This window comes from Mus musculus, chromosome 11, assembly GCF_000001635.26.
Source record: "Mus musculus strain C57BL/6J chromosome 11, GRCm38.p6 C57BL/6J".
Lineage (NCBI taxonomy): Eukaryota > Metazoa > Chordata > Mammalia > Rodentia > Muridae > Mus > Mus musculus.
The window spans coordinates 50,732,644-50,753,676 of NC_000077.6; the positions used below are offsets into that span (position 1 = coordinate 50,732,644).

General features: G+C 48.5%; 1 protein-coding gene across 2 annotated transcripts in view; it reads left to right on the forward strand.

Moving 5' to 3' along the window:
• Adamts2 (a disintegrin-like and metallopeptidase (reprolysin type) with thrombospondin type 1 motif, 2) overlaps nt 1-21,033 on the forward strand; it is a 205,489-nt gene that overhangs the window by 130,559 nt on the left and 53,897 nt on the right. For both annotated transcript variants that reach the window (NM_175643.3, XM_011248901.1), the window contains one exon: nt 4,523-4,725. In NM_175643.3, the coding sequence (NP_783574.1) occupies nt 4,523-4,725 (203 nt within the window). The remainder of the gene's footprint in view (nt 1-4,522; nt 4,726-21,033) is intronic.

Below are 21,033 nucleotides of genomic sequence, written 5' to 3' on the forward strand. Positions count from 1 at the left end.
GTGAAGGGCTGTGCACATGTCTTTGTCCTAGAGGTCACTCTGAGGATGCTCGAAGGTGCAGACCTCAGTCCATGGGCTCAGCACCCTTGCTGTACAGAGCTTATGTAGGTGGGCTTGCCCAATGTCAACCACCCATTCCCCTGGGTGGTGGCTGCCTCAGGCTTGTCTGGGTAGGAACTTAGCTCCCCTGCTCCTATCCTCTCCCCAAGTCTGTTGATCTGCTTTCAGCATCTTTCCTTTGCCTTCTAGAGACTCTCAGGTCAGGACTCTTGGACATGGTTTCTGCTGTGTCATCTTTATCAAAGCAAAGAGAACTCCAGATGCCATCTGGAAGGGTCCCCAAGCAAGGAAATGCCAGGAACCAACTATCTTTTGTTTACTCATTCAAAAGATAGGCTCCAGTGATAGACACATGGGAGAGGGGAGGGTCAGCTAACCAGGCATGGCTGCTGGGGCCTCTGTCTTTTCTCTAACATCTGTCAACACCCTCCCCCTCCCGGGGCGCCGTGTGTGTGTGTGTGTGTGTGTGTGTGTGTGTGTGTTGCTGGGAGAGGGAGCTGCCAAAGTGGAAAGAGAAACTACAGGTAGCAGGTATCCTCCTGCCTCAGCAGGAGATGGGCAGCATTCAAAGTTCATCACCCTGACTGCATTAGTAATGAGGATGGAACATGAGGTCATGTGAACTATGGGCCGAGGGCCAAGTGGGGCAAAGGTTATTAGGTCATTAGGTCAGGCTGGCAACCCAGTATGGCTGGGAAGGCCCTGAAGGCCAGAGCTGTAGTCACTAGGAAGTTGATCTAGGACCTTTTAGGAACTAGTTGCTGGCCAGAGCTCCCTAGGAGAAGCAGGAATATCAGGGCCAGAGTTTAGCTTGTGTTAAGGTTAGGATCATTGTGAGGAAAATAAGGGTGGTCTTCATGATTGATGAGGTGGAGTATCTGCCTGGATGCCAACTCTCACTGGGACACAAAAGGGCAGTAGGGCAAGGTTCAGGTGGTCCCAGGCCTGGGGGCAGCAGACCCCACTGCTGTGTGCTGAGCTAGCTGGAACAGGCCTGAAGTTACAAGGAGTCAGATTTTTAGGGAGAGCTGATCCATCTACCTGATCCTGGGTTTTGGGAGTTCTCTACCAAGGGCTGGGGTTTGAAGAAGGTGTTCTAAAATATAATGCCCAGGATCCCTGTGATAGCTAATCTTGGTTGTCCCTCACACACTGGGAAGAGAGAATCACAGTTGAGGAATTGTCTCCATCAGATTGGCCTATGGGTCTGTGGAACTGCTAAATGATGGAGAGAAGCCCAACCCACCCCTAGGCTGTGTAAAGAAGCAAGATGAACAGAAACAGGAAGCAAGGCAGTAAGCAGAGACTCTCCATGGCCGTCTCTTCAGCTCCTCCTGACTGGTCCTACCTTGACTTCCGCAATAATAGCCTAAAACCCTTGCCTGCCCAGGTTGTTTTCAGTCAGTGTTTTATCATAGAAACAGGAGAGCAAATTGGGGGGCCCCCTCCCCACAAAAAATCATTGTGATAAGAGTAATGTCAGCAACAATAACTACCACGCTGGAGGTGAAGTTGGCATTTCCAAAAGAGCTTTATAAAGCCTCATTGCTTTGGAAGGGCCTGACGCACGTGGTTTGGCTAAACAACTCTGCCAGCTTGGCATTGCTGCTGCAAGAGATGCCTCAGACCAATTCTAGCCTCCTGGTGACTCTAGTGGCCACTACAGGCGATGCATAGCAGAGTCATTCTGTGCTGCCTTGGGGAGTGGGGTCAGAAGGCTACCCTCTGAGACCTTTAAGGCCCAAGAAGTCATCAGGCTGGCAAGTGGCCTGGTGACCTGGGTCCCAGCATGCCCTCTCTCAGTACACCTAGGTGACCCAAGGATGGCCCCATCTCTAAATTTCTCAAGAGAAGCTAGATGTTCTCAGTGATTTTCAATGTGAATTCTTCCAAGTTTCAAATGCTGTCAACCAAATTAGGTATTTTTAAAAAGTGCCTCGGGGCCCCAAGGAGTACCCCTTCAGTCTGTTGTTTCCCTGGGGCTGCCTTTGTGTGACCCTGAGCAAGATGAGGGCAGAAGGTGGTGTCTAGTTCCTTCCCCAGGGAAGGATTTTTTCCTATGGAAATTACCATCTTCTTTGCTTCCCAAGGTGGCTCTGAAGGTGAGCTGTCCCTGCGCGCTGAAAATGCAAAGAAATAAATGCATGAAAATAGATCAGCAATCCCTCAAGCCCTGTGTCAGGTTGAAGTCCCAGGCGGCTCCTCTGGAGGCATCAGGATGGCCCTGAATCATCTCCAGGCAGCCGAGTTGGAGCAACGCTCAGCTCTGCATGGGCCCTGCCTGCAGGGCTCACCCATTCCCTGTGCCTAGAGTAGCCCTGAACAGGACCTTCCATATTTGTGCATGTGTGCATAAGGGTGCATTGCATGCACATGTGAGCATATGACTATGCACTTCAGATGTGTAGTTGTGTGTTTTAACTGTATATATATATATATATATATATATATATATATATATATGTCTATGCCAGCATGGTGTGTGTGTGTGTGTGTGTGTGTGTGTGTGTGTGTGTGTATAGACACACACACAGCACACACAGGTTTATATGCATATGTTATAGGTAGTATGTGTGTACACCACACACATACACACACACACACACACACACACACACACACACACATACATATGTTGGGGAGGAAAGGATTTATTCAGCTTACAATTCCATACTGCTGTTTATCACCAAGGAAGTCAGGACTGGAACTCAAACAGGTCAGGAAGCAGGAGCTGATGCAGAGGCCATGGAGGGATGTTCTTTACTGGCTTGCTTCCTCTGGCTTGCTCAGCCTGCTCTCTTATAGAACCAAGACTACCAGCCCAGAGATGGTCCCACCCAAAAGGGGCCTTTCCCCCTTGATCACTAATTGAGAAAATGCCTTACAGTTGGATCTCATGGAGGCATTTCCTCAACTGAAGCTCCTTTTTCTGTGATAACTCCACCTGTGTCAAGCTGACACAAAACTAGCCAGTACACATATGTACATATATATATATGTATGTATGTATATATGTGTATATATATATACATATATATATATACATACACACACACATAGGTTATGGGTAGTGTTTGTATGTGTATATGGGTTTATATACATATGTTATAGGTAGTGTGTGTGTATATAGGTTTATATACATGTTATAGGTAGTAAATAGATAGATAGATAGATAGATAGATAGATAGATAGATAGATAGAGGTTTATGTATGTTATAGATTGTGTGTGCATATATATATGTTATAGGTGGTGTGTGTATATATATATATATACATATATATGTGTGTTATAGGTGGTGTATACAGGTTTATATGCATGTTATAGGTAGTGTGTATGTGTGCATACATGTGTGTGTGTATGCATGCGTGTGTGTGTGTGTGTGTGTGTGTATTACACTGTAAGTTTGCCATGTTAAAGGTAAGCTGCAGAGCATGAAGTATCTGTCTGGTTTTCCTACACACACAGGGTTTATTATCTGTAAAATGGAGTAATTTGTACTGAAGGTGTCCACTATGTGACTGAGTGGAGAGATTTGCTGGGTAGCAGGAACAGGACCATATGCCGAGCTGCCTAGTATCTTCACAAGTGGCTCCCCTCAGATGTTTGGTCTCACCAGTGTGAAACAGACAGGAATCAATGCAGACAGGTAGAGGCTGTGGGCGTGGCATCTTGGGCTCTGGTCTTGATGGTACTGCAGACCTTTACCCTCAGCTGAGATCTCTCAGGCTCTACTTCTGAGCTTGATCGGTGTGTAGCTAGGTACTGACCTTTTGGGGGTAGGCAGGAGTTCCCTCCTGGGGCAGACTGAAGAGATCCCTGAGCAATTCCATCAGGATCAGGGTGGGGGGCAAAGTTCCCCTGGTGGAGAAGGGGTCAGGCATGAAGGTCCTGATCCAGCATAGAGATATCAGACTACTGGAGTCCTTGAAAGGTTGAGAGTTCTGGGAGAAAAGTTAGGAGTGAGGGGACACTGGACACTACTCACTGCCTGGGCTGAGTCTCAGCTTCCCCATTTATAGCAAGAGGCAATGCCATCCTGTAGCAACAGCCTTTAGACAGTGGGTTGCTCTTAGCCTTTTAGGGAAGTGTGATAAAGGCTGGCACTGCCACATCACTCCTGAGCTTCCTCTGTGTCTGTCCCTAATGTGCTTTTGTCAGTGTCAGGAGATCACCATGGTCCTTGATGCTTTCTGCTTGGTGCTGGGTGAAGGTTGGACTTGAAACCACTGAGGTGTTAGTACGGAGCGTTTGTCACTATTGCCCTTCTCTGGACGTCTAAATGGGCACAATGCCCCAGATTTAGGGTGCTGTGAGTTTTATATGAGACAATGGTCACCCTAACGCCATCCTGATACCTGGCTGGTAACTGAGTTGTGCCCAAATGGGTTCTGTCTTTCTGTAATGCCCCAAATGGGTGAGGGGTGATGGGTGGCTACCAAAGAAGGTGTCCTTTCCTTCCAGGAGTCTCCCAGGGCAACCTGGACAGCCTCAGCAGAGCCCTAGGCGTCCTGGAGGAGCGCATCAACAGCTCACGGCGGAGGGTGCGCAGGCATGCCACGGACGATGACTACAACATTGAGGTCCTGCTGGGTGTGGATGACTCGGTGGTCCAGTTCCATGGGAAGGAGCACGTGCAGAAGTACCTGCTGACACTCATGAACATTGTGAGTCAAGGCTCAGGGGTGCAGGGGAACAGGGGCGGGACCAGTCTCCTGGAGGCAGGGATTGAGTAGGGCAGGGAGATCGGGTTTGGATAGGGACTGGGCAGTGGCTGGATGGGTCTATGGGTGGGTCCATCAGAGAGTAGGACATTGGCGAATTGGGCTGGAAGATGGATGTGATGTGGTTAGTGTTAATTGCCAACATAACAGACTTCAGAATCACCTTGGAGATGGGTCTCTGGGCATGCCTGTGGGAAATTAATCTTGACTGCATAAATTAAGGTTGGAAGACTCCTCCACTGTGGGCAGCACCATTCCCTAGGCTGGGATTCTGGGCTGTGTAAGTGGAGATAGGAGCTGAGCAGCAGCATTCATCCCTCTCTGCTCCCTGATTGTGGCTATGATATGACCAGCTGCCCCAAGCTCCTGCTGCCTTGATTTCCCCCACTATGACCAACTGTGCCCTTGAACTGTGAGGCAGAATAAATTCTTTCTCACCTCAGTTTCTTTTGTCAGAGCATATTATCACAGCAATAGAGAGGTATTGGAGGACTAGGCTGGACTCCAGGGTGGGGCCTTAGGGGCAGAGCTAAGCTGACAGGCTGAGATCTCCATTCAGGGTGATAGGATTGCCAAAGCCATGCTCGGGGATGAGAAGTTGGAAGAAGGACTAGGCAATGACCATGACTACGCTCTCAAATGGGGCATGAGGAGGGGCTGTTTTGCGGGAGGGGGTGGGCTTACAGGGCCCTGCAATGAACAAGGTCCTCCCAGGACCTAGCTAGAGGTAGGCAGACACAGGCACAGAGATGAGCTCTGTGTCCACAGCTTAACTCTGCCTTTCTAGGTCAGGGGCTGAGTCCTGGGGAACTAAGGTGGCACATAGGTCAGGCTCTGGGGAGTCCTGGGGAAAAGACCCATCAGGGATACAAAGAAGAAAGTGGGCGAGCTGAACCCTGGAAAGAGATTGCACCCCATGAGTGATCTCCCTCCCCTGAATTGTCCTGGTTATGTCCTTGACGCCCTGAGCCTCCACCTTTACCCTGCACAATCCTTTGTACTTGTTCTTTTTTTTTTTTTTTTTTTGGAGAATGCTAATCTCACATTAATTTTTGAAAAGTACCTTTAATTTAATAATAATAGAACCATAATTATTGAAGTTAACAAACCTCTGAGATATGGCTGTAATAATAATAGTAACAACAGAAATAAATAAAACCATAATTACTGCAACTAATGATCTGCCAATGTGTGGCTGGCTGTGTGCCAGGCCCAGGCTAGCTGTGGAAATATTCACTCAAAGCCTATCAGAGTGGTAGATAGGCAGATCTCATCAGCTCTAGAGTATGTACTCTTCCCTCAGATCCACTGCTGCCCAGTGCGCAGGGAAAGAGCAGGGCTTAGAATTAGAAAGACAAACAAAACAAAACAAAACAAAACAACAAAATAAAAAAAAAAGGGCTGGAGAGATGGCTCAGAGGTTAAGAGCACTAACTGCTCTTCCAGAGGTCCTGAGTTCAAATCCCAGCAACCACATGGTGGCTCACAGCCATCTGTAATGGGATCTGATGGTATATCTGAAGCCAGTGACAGTGTACTAACATACATTCAATAATAATAATAACAATGTTGTTGTTGTTGTTACTTGGTGTATTCGTGTGAATGGGGTTCCAGTCCTCTGAGCCTTGATGTTCCCATCATTAAAAAGGGTCAGTTCCCTCTTGCACCCAGTAGGCTGGCTTAAATTCCATAATGGAAGTGAATGGGTTTTTTTTTTTCAGTCTCTAAGTAAGGTAACGGCATTTTCAAACTCCAGATAAAATGTGGTTTTGCTCACATGACAGTGATAAGATCACAGAGAGCACCCTGCCTGAAGGTGGAGGGACTAGGACTTCTTCGTGGGGCAGATGCATGAAAATCCTCCCTTTTCTTGCTTGGAGGCTCCTGTATCACAGAGCTCCTTGGAGGACACCTAAAACCCTAAATTTTGGTCACAAGCTTCCTTTCACTCGTGCACACCCCTGTGGTCCAACTGCAGTCCCATTTTAAATAATGATGACAAGATGGTTTAGTTTCCAGAAAAAAACACTGCAAACACAAGAATTCTTGAACTGAATCTCCATCTCATCATCACAGCAACAACAACAGCACGAAAACATTAGGAGATAATCCCGAGGTGTTGAGAAAGGACGTCTGGGTCACATCTGTTTCCCTTGTCACACAGATATGCACTTGTGCACAGCACGTGTTTATTGACCGAGGGCTTGGCCTCATGGGCAGGGTGTCAAGTCCATCAGAAGCCAAGGGCGAGCGAGGCACAGAGTCCTGGGGCTCCGTGAGGCTGGGGCAAGGTTCACTCCTCATCCAAGCCCCTCCTGCTGCTTCAAGAGTTCCTCATGGAGATAAGGGGAGATAAGGTTTCATCACTGTAGAGCAGAATGCTATTTCCCTTTGCCTTTCGGAGAGTGTTCCACTCGGGGAGAGGGATTGTACAAGGCTAATGGGGCATTCTGACGACCTTGGAAAAAGAGAACTGTGGAGACAATCTTCTAGAACATTGCTGTGTGACAGAGATTTCTGCAGCTGCCCTTCTGGCCTTTGAGATGTTGTAGCCACTGGCCAGGCAGCATCTTGAGCTCGTGAAATGTCACCAGTGAGAGGAAGGAACTACTCAGAATTTTAAAGCTTAATTAAAAGTGTTTTAATAAGAGATAAGCCAGGCCTGGGGCTGGGAAGATGAGTGACGTGCTCGCCATATAAACACTGGGACCGGAGTTCAGGTTCTCAGCCAAAAGCTGGGCTCGGTGGCACACACCTGCAGTCCCAGTCCAGCTGGGGAAGGGAGTTCCAGGTTCAGTGAGACACACTAACTCAATTGGTAAGGTCTCCATCTATCTGTGGAAGTGATAGAGCAGGGCACCTGACTTCCTCCTCTGGCCTTTACACACACACACACACACACACACACACATGCACGCACGCATGCATGCACACGCACACATACACACATGTGTATGTACATCATTCACACTTACATACTTGTGCACCCATATAAATAACTAAGGGATTGAGGAGGATGCTTGACACATGGCCTCTCCACGAGCACACAAATGTACATTTGCTTCCACGCACTCCAAATAAAGAAGGGCTGGGGAGAGAACGGCAAGCCAGATGCTCCAGCCTATAACCCCAGCATCCTGGGAAGTTGAAGCAGGAGGATCTCAAGTTCAAGGCCAGCCTTGGTGAGCTCTTGTTTCAAAATAAATGTAGTTGGGTGGCACTCATGAGGCAGAGTCAGGTGGATCTCTGATTTTGAGGCTAGCCTGGTCTATAGAGTGAGTTCCAGTACAGTCGGGGCTACCTAGAGAAATCCTGTTTTGAAAAAAAAAAAATCAACCAATCAAACAAAAAACCAAAAGAATCAAAACTAAGGAGAGCTAGGGATATATAGGTGTGATAGAGGGCTGTCCAAGCACGTGAGAGCCCTAGAGTCATGCCCAGGTATGCAGACGATCTTCACCAGTTTTAAGTGCACAGTCTGTATGTAGCATTAATGCCATTCGTGTGAAAACGCAAAGGTCACACCATCGATGCACAGGACTCTGTCTGTCTTGCGAAGCTGAATCTCCCACCGTTAATTATTAACTCCTCGACTGGTCCCCTGGGTCCTGGATGTTCTCATTCTGATTTTGGTGTTCGAATTAAACCACTCTGGACCTGTAAATCAGTGAATTTGTATGATACTTGTCCTAGGGAACTATATTATTCAATTTACTGTGATAGTCTAAAGGTTGTTCATATTGTAATGTGTTGGAATTCAATGTGTGTGTGTGTGTGTGTGTGTGTCTATGTGTCCGAGTGTCTGTCAGTCTGTGATCTGTGTGCATGTGTTGTTTTGCTTTGTTTTTGATACTGGTCTTTCTTTCTTTCTTTCTTTCTTTCTTTCTTTCTTTCTTTCTTTCTTTCTTTTCTTTTCTTTTTTTTTCCCCCCGATAGTTGGCCTTGAATTTGTGATCCTCCTTCCTTCAACCTCCTGAGTGCTGGAATCACACAGGAATGCCCAACCTCCCTCCTTACAGAGGCTCAGTAAGATCCATAGTATATCTAGATAGGCTTTGTTTATCCATTCACCACTGATGGGCATCTGGGCAGCCTCTACCTCTTGGCTGTTGTGACAAAGGCTGCTGGCAACATGGGTTACAGATTTCTGTTCACTATTGTTTTGCATTCCTTTGACTACAGACATGGGAGTAGAAACACTGAATCATATGGTAATTCTATGTTTGACTTAAAAAAAAACCACCATGCTGTTTTCCACAGCAGCCGTATCATCTTATGTTCCCACCAATAATGTGTGAGGGTTCCCAGTTCTCCGCAGCCCACAGCACTTGTCATCTTGATAGTAGCCACACTAATGGGGAAATGGCTTTTAATTAATCAGCAATGAAGTTTAAGTTGCTGGTGTGGCCAGGGGCAGCTATCCTGAGTGTTACAATCATGGGAAGGCCTGCTGTGCACTCTTCTGAACTTGGAATTGACCTCCATTTACTAAGCAAGCCTGGGTAACTCTGGGTATGTGGAGCTCAAGCCACAACCCCAAATAGCCCTCAAAGGCCAGGCCAGTGGCTAGTCACAATCCTCTTATAAGTCCACATCTGGTCCCAGGATTCCCAACGCTGGAACCAAAGTAGCATCACAGAGGGATTGGCATAACGCAGGGCTGGGATGTAGCTCAGTTGCTAGAATGCATATCCAGATGTGGCACTGGGTGGACTGCAACTGCCCTCTGGGTCTCTTGACTATTGGTATGTGATAGCAGGTGGAGGTGGCTCCATGGTTGAAGGACAGCCTGGTCAGCAAGCTGCCCACTGAATTGGGTGCTGTAGGAGAGACTTTTCTAGACACAACACACACACACACACATACACACACACACACACACACACACACACACACACACGTCTATTCAGCCCCCAAAGAGAACAAGGGACAGACCAAAATAACAACCACACCAAAGTCCAACTCAGTGAACCAAAGAGGTTTTATTGGTTGGTATATGGGTGAGGGGTCACTTACAGGAGCAGAGAGGACCAAAAAGGACTCCACCTCTTAATGGGCTCTATAACTTCCTCAGACAATGAGTACAAACAGCTAGGCACCCCATGTTCAAGCACATGAGCCCAGGGGAGACATCACACTCAGATCACAGTAGAAAGTGAGAGTTTGCCCATCTGCCCCACCCCTGCTTCATCTCAGACCCACTGGAGGCTGAGGGTGTCTGCTGATCCCTCTATGAGACCCGCTTACCCCGAGACACCACCTACCAACTCGTTCCCTGCCAGCCAGACCCATTTCCCCCAGTTCCCTCCCTAAATTTGGAAAAGTATTTTTTTTCAGTTCATTAAAACATTCTATATTTAACACAGATAATATATTATTTATGCCATAAGATTAGAATGAACTCATATAGATCTCTCCATATTTTCTCCCAGAAGCTCCTCGCCACGACTTCATTTTAATGAGTGTGGAATGTTGTCGCAGGGAGGAGCGTGTGCTTTTTATGTAACTGGTTATTTACACGACGCCTCCGGGGAAATAAAACTCACTCCCCTTCCGGAGGTCAGATGTGCCACCTGCTATTGTACATCCTTATAGCTGAATCTGTCCCTCATCCTTAACTATTCCCTTAGACTGGGCTCCTAAGAGTTAAGTCTTCCAACAGGTAGCACGCATGTTCAAGTCTTCTATACCAAAATAGTCTGTGTGGCTTTATCATCAGTGTCTGCTCTACTGAGGAAAGCCCCCTGCCTCATTTCTTATTTGTGGTAATTTATAGCTTCAACATCGGCATCTTAATATTTCCTGTTGCAAGCTATAGCTATTCTGTTTATTTTTAGTTCATTTATTTACATTCCGTGTGTGTGTGTGTGCATGTGTGTGTGTGTGCGTGTGCGTGTGTGTGTGTGTGTGTGTGAGAGAGAGAGAGAGAGAGAGAGAGAGAGAGAGAGAGAGAGAGAGTCAGTCAGAGACAGAGACATTGACAGAGCACATGGGTGGAGGTCAGAGAACAACTTTCAAGAATCAGTTCTTTCCTCCCACCAAGTGTGTCCTACGGACTGAACTCAAGTCATCAGGCTTCATAGCAAGCACCTTGACCACACTGACCATTGCAAGGTGAAGGGCTCAGAGGAGGTTGCCCTGAAGTGCCTCTCGACACAGAGTAGGCTTAAGGTCATTTCAGACATTGAGACCTTGGCTAGAAGACCAGCCCTAACTCCAAGCCAAGAGTCATTGGGGAATATTTTTTACGAAACAAGTCAGCAACTCAAATGTGAGAATTTTAAATCAAGAATTCTAACACAAAACACTGCAAAAATAAATCAATTTAATGTGGGCTTGGAAGTGGCAGTAGGAAAGCAAGAGAAGTCTTTGTTCTGGGTAATTAAATCATTTGATTCTGTTAAGAGCACTTAGCTTAGTACGTGAAGTTAAAACACCGCAGTTCCTAATGTACGGTGGTCTCAGGTCTGAGGGAAGAGTTTCAGGCTGGGTCTGTTGGTGTGGAGTGTGGAGACAGCATGAACAGCACAAGTCATGTGTTCACAGCAAGGCTGCAGTGAATTTGTGCTGTACAATATACGTGAATACAGCCAGAAGCACGTCAGGTTCCTTATAGTTCTGTGTATGCCCAGGGATACTTTATTGATACCACGTTGTTTTCAATCCCCACATTGAGCTCTTCGAAGCCCACTGGGCTCAAAGCCCACAGTTTAGGAAGCTGTGGAATTTAGCACATGTGATTGACTGCTCAAGCTGTGCTTGTATGTGAATCAATAATGCAGTTGGTTTGTTTCCTCTGACGTCATCACAGACACACAGATATCACACAGGGGTTCGGTGACCTCCACAGAATGACCATGGTTTCATCAGTGGAGAGGAATGTCTCAGTTCCATTGTCATCATAGGGGACCAGATGGCCCCCCAGAGCTAGTGCTTAAGTAATACTTGCTATCTGACTTAAAGAAAACAACCTGAGTGATGACCATGGTCCTTTCTGTATCCCTCTGCAGTGAGGTACTTGGGTGTGGTGGTGGGGAGAACACTCAGCATAGAATGTGCATCTGCATTGAAGCCAGAAGCAACACTGATCTGCTGAAGCATCCTTTGCTTGGACTCAGCTTCTCCATCCTTAAACCTGAGGCTTTACCTGCTACCATATTAGCTAAACGCCCACGGGAGGAAGACAAACTCTCCCTTGCCTCCCCCTTGAAGCTGGAGTAGCCCTTATCTGAAGGACACCTTGTTGACCGCACACTCAAGCCGAGTTGTATCTTTTTCCTCCTCACACCCCAAGCTACCCAACATGCCACCTCTACTTCCGGCTAGCCTAACTGCCTCATAGGTTCTCTGAGGTCGCTTGGAGGATTCATTTTAAAGGAGTGAATGAACTGGCTTTAAACTCCATTTGAAAACAATTGAATGGATTTCTGGGCAAAAGCAGTCAGTCTGTCTGAGCTGTGTGAGGCACTCTTCCACTGAGGGCAGACTCATCCCTTAGGCTTGTAGAGCACATGGGATTCAGGGGTCCCCTGCGCTTTCGGAGCTGAGCCTCTACCTTTTGATTTCTCCTAGCAGGATGGCGGTCCTCAGCACAGTGTGTTCTGAAACAACTCGTGTTCAATGAACAATCTATTTGTGCCAAGACTTGGATATGTTTCCTCTTTTCTTTTCTAATTTAATCCAGAAGTTGGCCTTGACTTGCCGAAGCCTTGCCAGGGTTTGTAAACAATCAGCTGCTCACCAACTTTCAAGAATGCTGGGGCCTGCACAGCGGCAGTGCAGGAATGTTTTGTGCTAGGCTCAGGGGGGAGGAAATCTTGTGAACTGCAAGGCAGCTTTCATAAAGCATCGCCCACCCCACCCCCTGCCCTCGTTCATGTGTCTGGCTCAGTTTCCTGCAACAGAGAGACACTGAAACTTGGGACTGCCCAGACTGGAGGGACATACTTAGTGTAGGAGGCAGCCAGAGCAAGAGAGAGAAAGGATGGAGGTCCAAAGCTTTCTTCTCACCTGGCTGTGTCACCTGGGCCAAAGGAGATTGTTTAGGATGCTCTCTGTGGTCCTGCTATTCCTCGGGCTTAGCCCCCAAGGCCTGAGATCAAGGTCCCATGTGTCAAAGTAGTTCTGCTTACCACGGTGGCATGGGGCACTGGCACACAAAACCCGGAAGAGAACCATATAACCAGGTGCTGCTGGATGCCAGGCAGCAGTGGGTGTAGGTAGCTGTGGGCTCTGGGGCATAGCAGAGATCAGGAGAAGCCACATCCCCTGGCGATGGCCTCCTCAGCTCTGCTCACTTGTGCTTATTCAGGAATAATCTGCCCTGCCCTTGTCGAGTCCGGTTTTTCTTAAATGAAGGTGGGAATCTCCGGGGGAAACCTAATCATTTTGCAATGTGAGCTACAAATTGCAATTAAGTGCTCATAATGTCGGGTGAATTGGAGCACAGCTGTGCTGTCTACCAGGCCAGAGGGGCAGCCTGCTTGTTCCTTCTGGCTTAGAGGGAAGCAGGTAACTGTCACTGTAGTCCCTCTGTGCCCCAGATGTGGGGATAGTATGGCTCCAAGGACTACTGTGAGCATCACTCTAGGTGTCGGTTACCTGGACAGGTATGGGATGAGTAGAGGCCCTTTGGGTCACAAACCATTGTATCCTGTGCTTCCTAAAGGCCATGCCTCATTATGGACAGTGGAATGTGGAGATAGCAAAGTCTGTCTTTGCACCTGATTGTTCAGAGTAAGAGTAAAATTTAAAGACTGGATGAAGACTAGAAGCTGCATCAGACGTGTCTGGGGGAACTGAATAGAGAAGGCTCCTCAATGACTTATTCAGCTTGTAATGCAGATGAGTCTGGGCTGTAGCAAAGGCCATGCAAAGGCCCAGGGGTCTCTCTCTCTCTCTCTCTCTCTCTCTCTCTCTGGATCTGGGCCCCTAATGAGGTTCTAGGTAGAGGAAGGGTCACTGCGAGCGAATAGAATCTTACACTCATGGAGATCACAGTCCAAAGAGCTGGGGTGGCACAGAGGCCTGTGGTGAGTGTGCAGGGAACACTGGGATGGGGCGGGGCACTGTGGGATGTCCTCACCTCTGCTTCTGTCTCTTCTCTGTCGTTCTCTTTGCATGCTGAGAGCCACTTAGCCACTCCTCATCTCCCTCCCTCCTCTGATGCCTCCTGACAGCTGATGAGGGAGCCCAGGAGCTGCCTGTCCTTGGTTCCCATGGGGAGCTGACAGTTGTCAAAGCAGGAGTCAGAGTCCCTGTAGATGGACATGGAGGGCCAGGCACCATCACTCCCTGGTGACAGCTGGAAGCGGCTGTTGAGCTTGTCTTGTGCAGGCTCCAGCAAGGAGGTGACAGCTGAGCCAGACAACAGAGATGACAGTCTCCCTTGCCAGGCTTCAGTCTGGGCAGATGTGGGCTGTCATTGTGCCCAAACTTCTCCAATGGTGTATCCCCTGTCCCTGAACCAAGTTGTAGTCAGACATCCCTGAGGCCCTTCTCCTCTGGGTGTTGTGTCTTAGAACTAGGGATTTTCAGAGACCATTATCTACCTGATTTTGCACATTCAGCCCCCAATAAAGGGTTGGTGCATAGTAGGTGTACACTAAGTGACCTTTATAATTCGTTCTCTTACATTTCTGAGATAGGGTTTTATGTAGCTGAGACTGATCTTGACCGTGCTATGTAGCTGATGCACCTGGTGCCGGGAGACATATGCTATGCAGAGGAAAGCCAATTCCAGATGTGTTTGAATGAGCATCCACTCTGGCTATAGTCAGGGTGTTAGAAAGCATCCATGAGGGGGCATGTCCAGAACAGGCTTCCCTTGTCATGAACTTGAGCATACAAAAAACTTAGTGTTGCCATGTTGTATAGAATTTCTCAGGATCCCTCTGCTGGGGTCCAGGGACATCATGCACAGTGCTAGTTTAAGACCTTTAGCCACAGAGGCCTCTGTCTCTTCTATGCCAGTGCTGTGAGCCAGCTTCTCTCCCTGCTCATGTCAGGTCACTGGACCTGAATGGCAGTGGGAAGGACGGTTTGAGTCTTCCCTATTTTGAGCTGTTCTTCATCTGAGCCCTTTGGGTGTACTGGGTGGGAAATGGAGGGGGAAGAAGGAGAGTGGACTTCATGTGCGTTCAGTTCTGCAGCCTTACAGTGCGTTGACCTGATGGTGCTTGTATTCTAATGCTAAATACTGGCTCTCAAGATCTGTGTCCCGCATTCTACACACACACACACACACACACACACACACACACACACACACACACACCCATGAGCAGATCCTCACATACTCCAAGTGACGCCATGTGAACCTTGCTCCCCAGTTTACCTGGTCAGTAAGAGGCTAGAGCCTGTGACTGGGCAGTGGAGGGGAAAAGCTGGGGCATGAGGTTAAAGGTAGAGAAAGAAGAGAAGAAGAAAGAAGGAGGCGGCCATGAGAGGAGCATGAACATGTGGCCAAGAAAGACAGCACGTGACAAGGGACATCACCACGGCTGGGAAATAAGTTAGAATAACTCCAAGCCTGACCCATCTAGGCTTATGGCTTGACAAAGTACCTGATTGTGTGTCTTCTCTACAGGCTAGCTAGAATGCTAATAAAAATAATAAAATGAGAAAAATTAAAATAATAATAATATTTCCACTTTCACACTCTCTTCAAGGTCACTGCCAGGCCGTCCCTACCTCCCCCAGACATGCAAGGTAGGAGCTTCTGGGTGGCACATATACCTATCTAGGTCTGGGACAACCATGGTGCCTTAGATCTCACTGTTTTACTCAAACATAGGTCAGGCCCCGTGTCTAACCTTCATAGGTACCATCTAGGAACCAGACTCTCCTCTTATGCTGTGGTCCCATCAATGTGGGAGGCAGAGCCTCTGGGTCTCTAATGCTAAGGGTGGAGTGGGCACTGAGCAGAGAAGCCCCCAGCCCTGGTCTCACTTCCCACTTCTCAACACCCTCCCATCTCCTTCATCTACCACAGTGTTTTCTGCTCCCGAGGGCACTGCGGGACCTGCCTGGAGGCCACTGGCTCCTTGGATTCCTTTGGTTTCCTCGTTTTTCCTTGGGTCACAGTCTCATCAGGCAGAAGGAGAATCTGGTTTACTGAGGAATGAAGCATACCTTGTTCTCAGATAACACAACAGTGCCCAAATGGAGTTTGGTGACAGAACACCACATTGAACCCCCAGTCTATGTGCCTCAGCCAGCCATCTCAACATAATACTCCAGAGACTTGAAGTCCTGAGGTCACTGCCAGCAGGAATCAAAAACCCTGCTATCTCTATCTTCCTTCCCTGTTGGGCTGAGAGTAGCCGAGAGGCCTCTGAAGGTCCCAGGTCCCCTGCTATGTCCTTCTGTGTCCTGTGGCCTCAGCAGTGGCTACACTTCCCTGTCTGGAAGCATTACTTCTGCTATTTGACAGGTCAGCCCATGGAGGATCAGGCCTAAAAGGTAGAGTGGATGGCTGTGACCCAGGAGATCAGGGCCCAGCTCCAGGTCCTAATCATACTCCAATGTCTCTTGGTTGTGGAGAGACATCTTAAACAAATGCTGGTGTCTGCAGACATGCCTCCTGGTGTTGCCAGGGAAATTAGGGTCCCTTCTTTGGGTTCCTAGTCTTGTTAATAAAAGAATTTAAAGACAGATTCAGTGGAGGCTCAAAGGATAATTTTTGATTTTCTGTTTGTTTTGCTTTTTGGAGAAAGAGTTGTTCTGTGTAGTTCTGGCTATCTTCCTGAAACTTGCTCCTAAGACCATGCTGGCCTCAAATTCACAGAGATCCTCTGCCTCCCAAGTGCTCCAATTAAAGGTGTGCACTATCACCACCACCGCCACCGCCACCATCACTGCCACCAGGCTTTCAAGAATAGTTTTATGAGCTTGGGACAAAACCACAGGCAAGAGAGTAGCAGCTAGAGGGAAGAGGGACATGAAGGAGAGGAAGAAAGCAAGCCATGCCCTTGGGATTAGGCTGGTGTGTTTAGCCAGGGAGGTCAGCAGGCAGGCACGTGGCAGTAGACAGCCATATGGTGGAGGCAGAGGGTAGAGGTGTAGCTTAGTGTTAGCGCCAGAGAGAATACGCTCAGGCTTTGGACAGAGAAAGAATGAGGAAAAGAGAGAAAGTAAAAGTTGTGTCTTTCCAAGTTCGGACTGTGCACAGGACAAAGTCAGCAAAGTTCCATGGCTGTCTCTCAGCAAGTGACAAAGGCGTCCCTGTGAAGGACAGGTATATTTTCTAATTAAAGGGATAATTATCCCTCTGTCTCTTCAGCTTGAATCAGCCTGGCTGGAGGGGTGGTCTCTTAACTAGGTGATTGACAGGTCAGGTGACAGTAGCATGACATGTTCCACTCTTTGGAACAGGCCAAAAGGTTGTGTCTCAGTCTTCTGACCAGGACTTAAGGAACGGGGAAGTGAGTGTTTACCTTTTGAGTGTTACCAGGAAAACGGGAGGCAGGGTTCAGAGCTTCCCTTGCCTCCAAGGCTGAAGCCAAGAGGGACCAAAATCTGGGACACTAAGCAACAGTGCCCACTATCCAACCCTCTTGTCCTGGATAGCTTTGCTAACATAATGCCAAGGATTTTTCTAGACACTTTGAAAACATTTTTTTTGCACCAGTCTTCATATCAAACAAGCCACGAGGACAATTATGTCTCCATGACTGAGAACCCCGAGGCCTAAGCACGGTGAGTGAAGCATCAGGTGTTGCACAGCAAGACGGCAATCGGTCCCCTGAGACCAGTGCAGCTGGGACTGGGGATTCACACCCACCCTCTGCTCACCCCCAAAGCCAGAGCAAGGGTTGGGCAGTTTCCTTTGGTTATTAACAACAACGTGGGAGAGTTTCTATGGCAACCATCATTTTGTTCAGTGCACCACCCTAGTGCTACCTTCAGCTGAGCATATTCCTGGAGCATGCACTGGGTTCTGAGCATTGACAACCTACCTAGGAGTGAGGTAGCGTGGGCCTCACCCTAGATCCCTTGCCTGGTGTGGAGTTCCACAGGAGGGGGCGTGGAACAGATTGTGGATGAATCTCGGGGGGGGGGGGGTCTATCTTGGTCACCTTGTTCAGGTACTTGGATTAAACAAGGGCCTTACCTTATACATCACGGCTTGCCTAAGTCCCGCCCTGCCCCTTGACACGCCCATTTATGCTCCAGAAGATAAATACAGATATTCCTCCTTCCAAGGCCAGCAGACTTCTCCCCCAGCTTCCAGTGGGGTATTCTGATACCCCCAGCTTCTGATTGCTCAGTCTTGAGTCCTCCAAATTCTAGTGGGTACACTGTCTTGTCTCCCCAAAAGTCCCGTTTGTTCACACTATCCTCTACCCTGGCTGCCCAAACCTGGCCTCTTCCCTATTTACTTCAGGAGTTTGCATAGCAGCCACTCAGGGGCTGTGCCCTCCCCCACCCTCTAGGGACTCCCCCAGATGACTTTGCTCTATAGGTTTTTTAAGGTGAGCATTAGACATTGTCCACTGCCCCAAACTTAGCTCAGTAGACGCATGGGGATTCCAGCCCCTGGTCTGCTCAAAGCCTGTCCACCAAGCAGCGGGGACACCAGGCCTCCCTCATAAGGAGCCCCCTTTTGTGGTCAGGTAGCCCTATTTTGTACCCAACTACTCCTCTGCCCCCATCTCAGGCCACCGTCCAGGGCCCACTGTCATTTCAGGGATGCTTTGCCACCAACTGGGCAAGCGTTGACATTGTCATGCAGAGCCAGGTCCTTCCCAGTTTATTCCAGAGCAGGAACTTGGCTGTCTCTTTGCATAAACAAAAAGCCCATCACAAAGCATTTCCCCCAAAATGCCAGCTGCTGGTCTCCAGCTTACAGAGAAGTGCTGGGGCTTTGAGCCTTTTCCCCCCACAGGGATAAAAGGCTCCAAGATCAGTTTCTTAAAGACAGGGCTCAAGGGCACTGTCCCAGGGCTTCCCCTCCCCCATGAAACCTGGGTGAAAGTTTGCACTGCTCCTACCATGCAGGCTCTGGGAAAGGATGGCAAAGGGGGGCTGGCTGCGGTGGGGGAGGGGAGGAGGCTAGGCAGCGTGCTGTTCCACAGCCTCCGAAGTGGACCCACCTATCCATGCATGCATGCAACAATTCGTCCTCAACTCTACTTAACACCTACTAAGGACTAGAATCACTGTGTAGTTCTTTGCACGGTTGTGCTAGGGAAGGTGAAGTTGGTACAAAAGCCTGAGGCCGGGCCCCCTGTGCAAGGAGGATCTTAGAAGAGGCAGCAGTAGGGTTCCATCTTCCTGACATCCATAAGGAGCTATGGAGTCCCCCCCCAGTATGGTGGGAAGGCCTGGAGGTAGGAGGAGTTTAAGCAAGGGAGTCAATACCAGCATCTTTGGAAACATGAATCACTGTGGCACATTCTCTTAAGGTAGCTAAGGAATTCAGGGCTGGAGAGGGGCTGTAAGAGTTCCAGGTATGGGGCTGGAGAGATGGCGATTGAGAGAACTGACTGCTCTTCCGAAGGTCCTGAGTTCAAATCCCAGCAACCACATGGTGACTCACAACCATCTATAATGAGGTCTGACACCCTCTTCTGGTGTGTCTGAAGACAATAAATCTTTGGGGGAAAAAAAGAGTTTCAGTGTGTGTGTGTGTGTGTGTGTGTGTGTGTGTGTGTACACTGGCAGAGTGACTTTGGAAGGAGGCAGACTGAGCTGTCAGAACTAGAAGTCCATTGAAGAAAGCAGCTCAAATAGAGCTAGGAAGGTAGATAGGGCCATGAGAGTCCCAGGTGGCTCCCTAGAGCCACAAAGGGATTTAGACACAGGAAGGATGAAGTTACTCTGGTGCCATAGTGAAGAGCAGTGTTAAGAGAGGAAAAGGGAGACCTGGGGCGCCAGCCACATTGTCTCTTTCAGGTGTTTAGTCAGTGACAAGCAAGGTGAGGGACATTCCCATATTTCCTACTGAGCTCTTACCACCTTCGCAGGCTTGGCAGCTTCTAAGCAAGCTCTGAGGCTTTGCAGGGTCCCATTCCTCTTCTCCTGTCACACAGGGATACCAGCCATCCCTGGGTACCTGCCTTTGACCTGCAGAGGGAGATACCTAGCCACAGTTCCTGTGTAACTCAGCCCACAGTGTGATGTCCCACTGAGGGCCTGTCCCTCAGATGAATGTACGGTGGGGTCAACACTGACACCTAAAATCTAAACATGGGGAAAACATGACTTTCTATCTATCTTCTTCTATCTAATGTTACTTGTTCCAAAGCTTCCAGACCTAGGATAGAAGAACACACATCACCTAGCTCTTGAGAAGGAGGCTCGTTTCTTCCTGCTTAAAAGCCTTTGGAAGGATGCTCGGCCAGGTCAAGGTTAAGGCCCTTTCACTAGTCAGCTTTTCCTTGCTGTAACAAAAACACCTGAGGCTTTCAATTTAGAAAGAGAAAAGGTTTCTTTGGGCTTATGAGTTCAGAAGTTTCAGTGCATGGTCCCTTGGCCTTTGCACTGGAGGCTTGTGGGACATCCTGATGTGGAGCATGTGACAGACAGCTCACATGTTCATGTCATGACGACTAGAAGGAAGCAATTGAGAAAGACATAAGTAGAGACAGACAAACTGACCCAGGTCCTAATATCTTCAGGCACATGCTCCTGAGGACCTAACTTCTTTCTCTTAGGTTCCACATCCCACCCCACCCCACCACACCCCAACCCAACCCAACCCAACCCAAAAGGTTCTGCGAGTTTCCCAAGCCTCCAGTACAAGAGCCTTTGAGGGGCATTTACAATGCACACCACAGCAGGCCCTCTGCTGGGGCAACTGTCATAAAGCAGCAGAGAGCCAGTATGAGTTACAGTGTGTCTGGAAACTGACAACTCCAAGATCAAGATCGCCAGCTAATCCAACCACCTCCTAGTCGTGTATGGAGGAGATGAGGGGGAAGATGAAGGAGGAGAGGGAGGGAGTGAAGTTTAAAGTAGCTCTTTGGTGTCTTGTCCCACAGGTTCTTAATGCCATCAAAGGACTCTAACCCCTGCCCTCACCTACCTGATTAATTCTGAAGGTCATCCTCAAAAAGCTATCGCATCGTGGCTTAAAATCTCTTCCTATGAATGGGGTGGTACATAATTGGTTTCCATAGCACACTCCTTGCTCCTGTGATATGGAACTCCATTAGTATACATCTGTCCCACGACATCTGCCCTTGAGGCTGAGGTCCTGTGCTTGGGGTTCACTCTTGCTACAGAAGCCATTCTACAGCCCCCCAT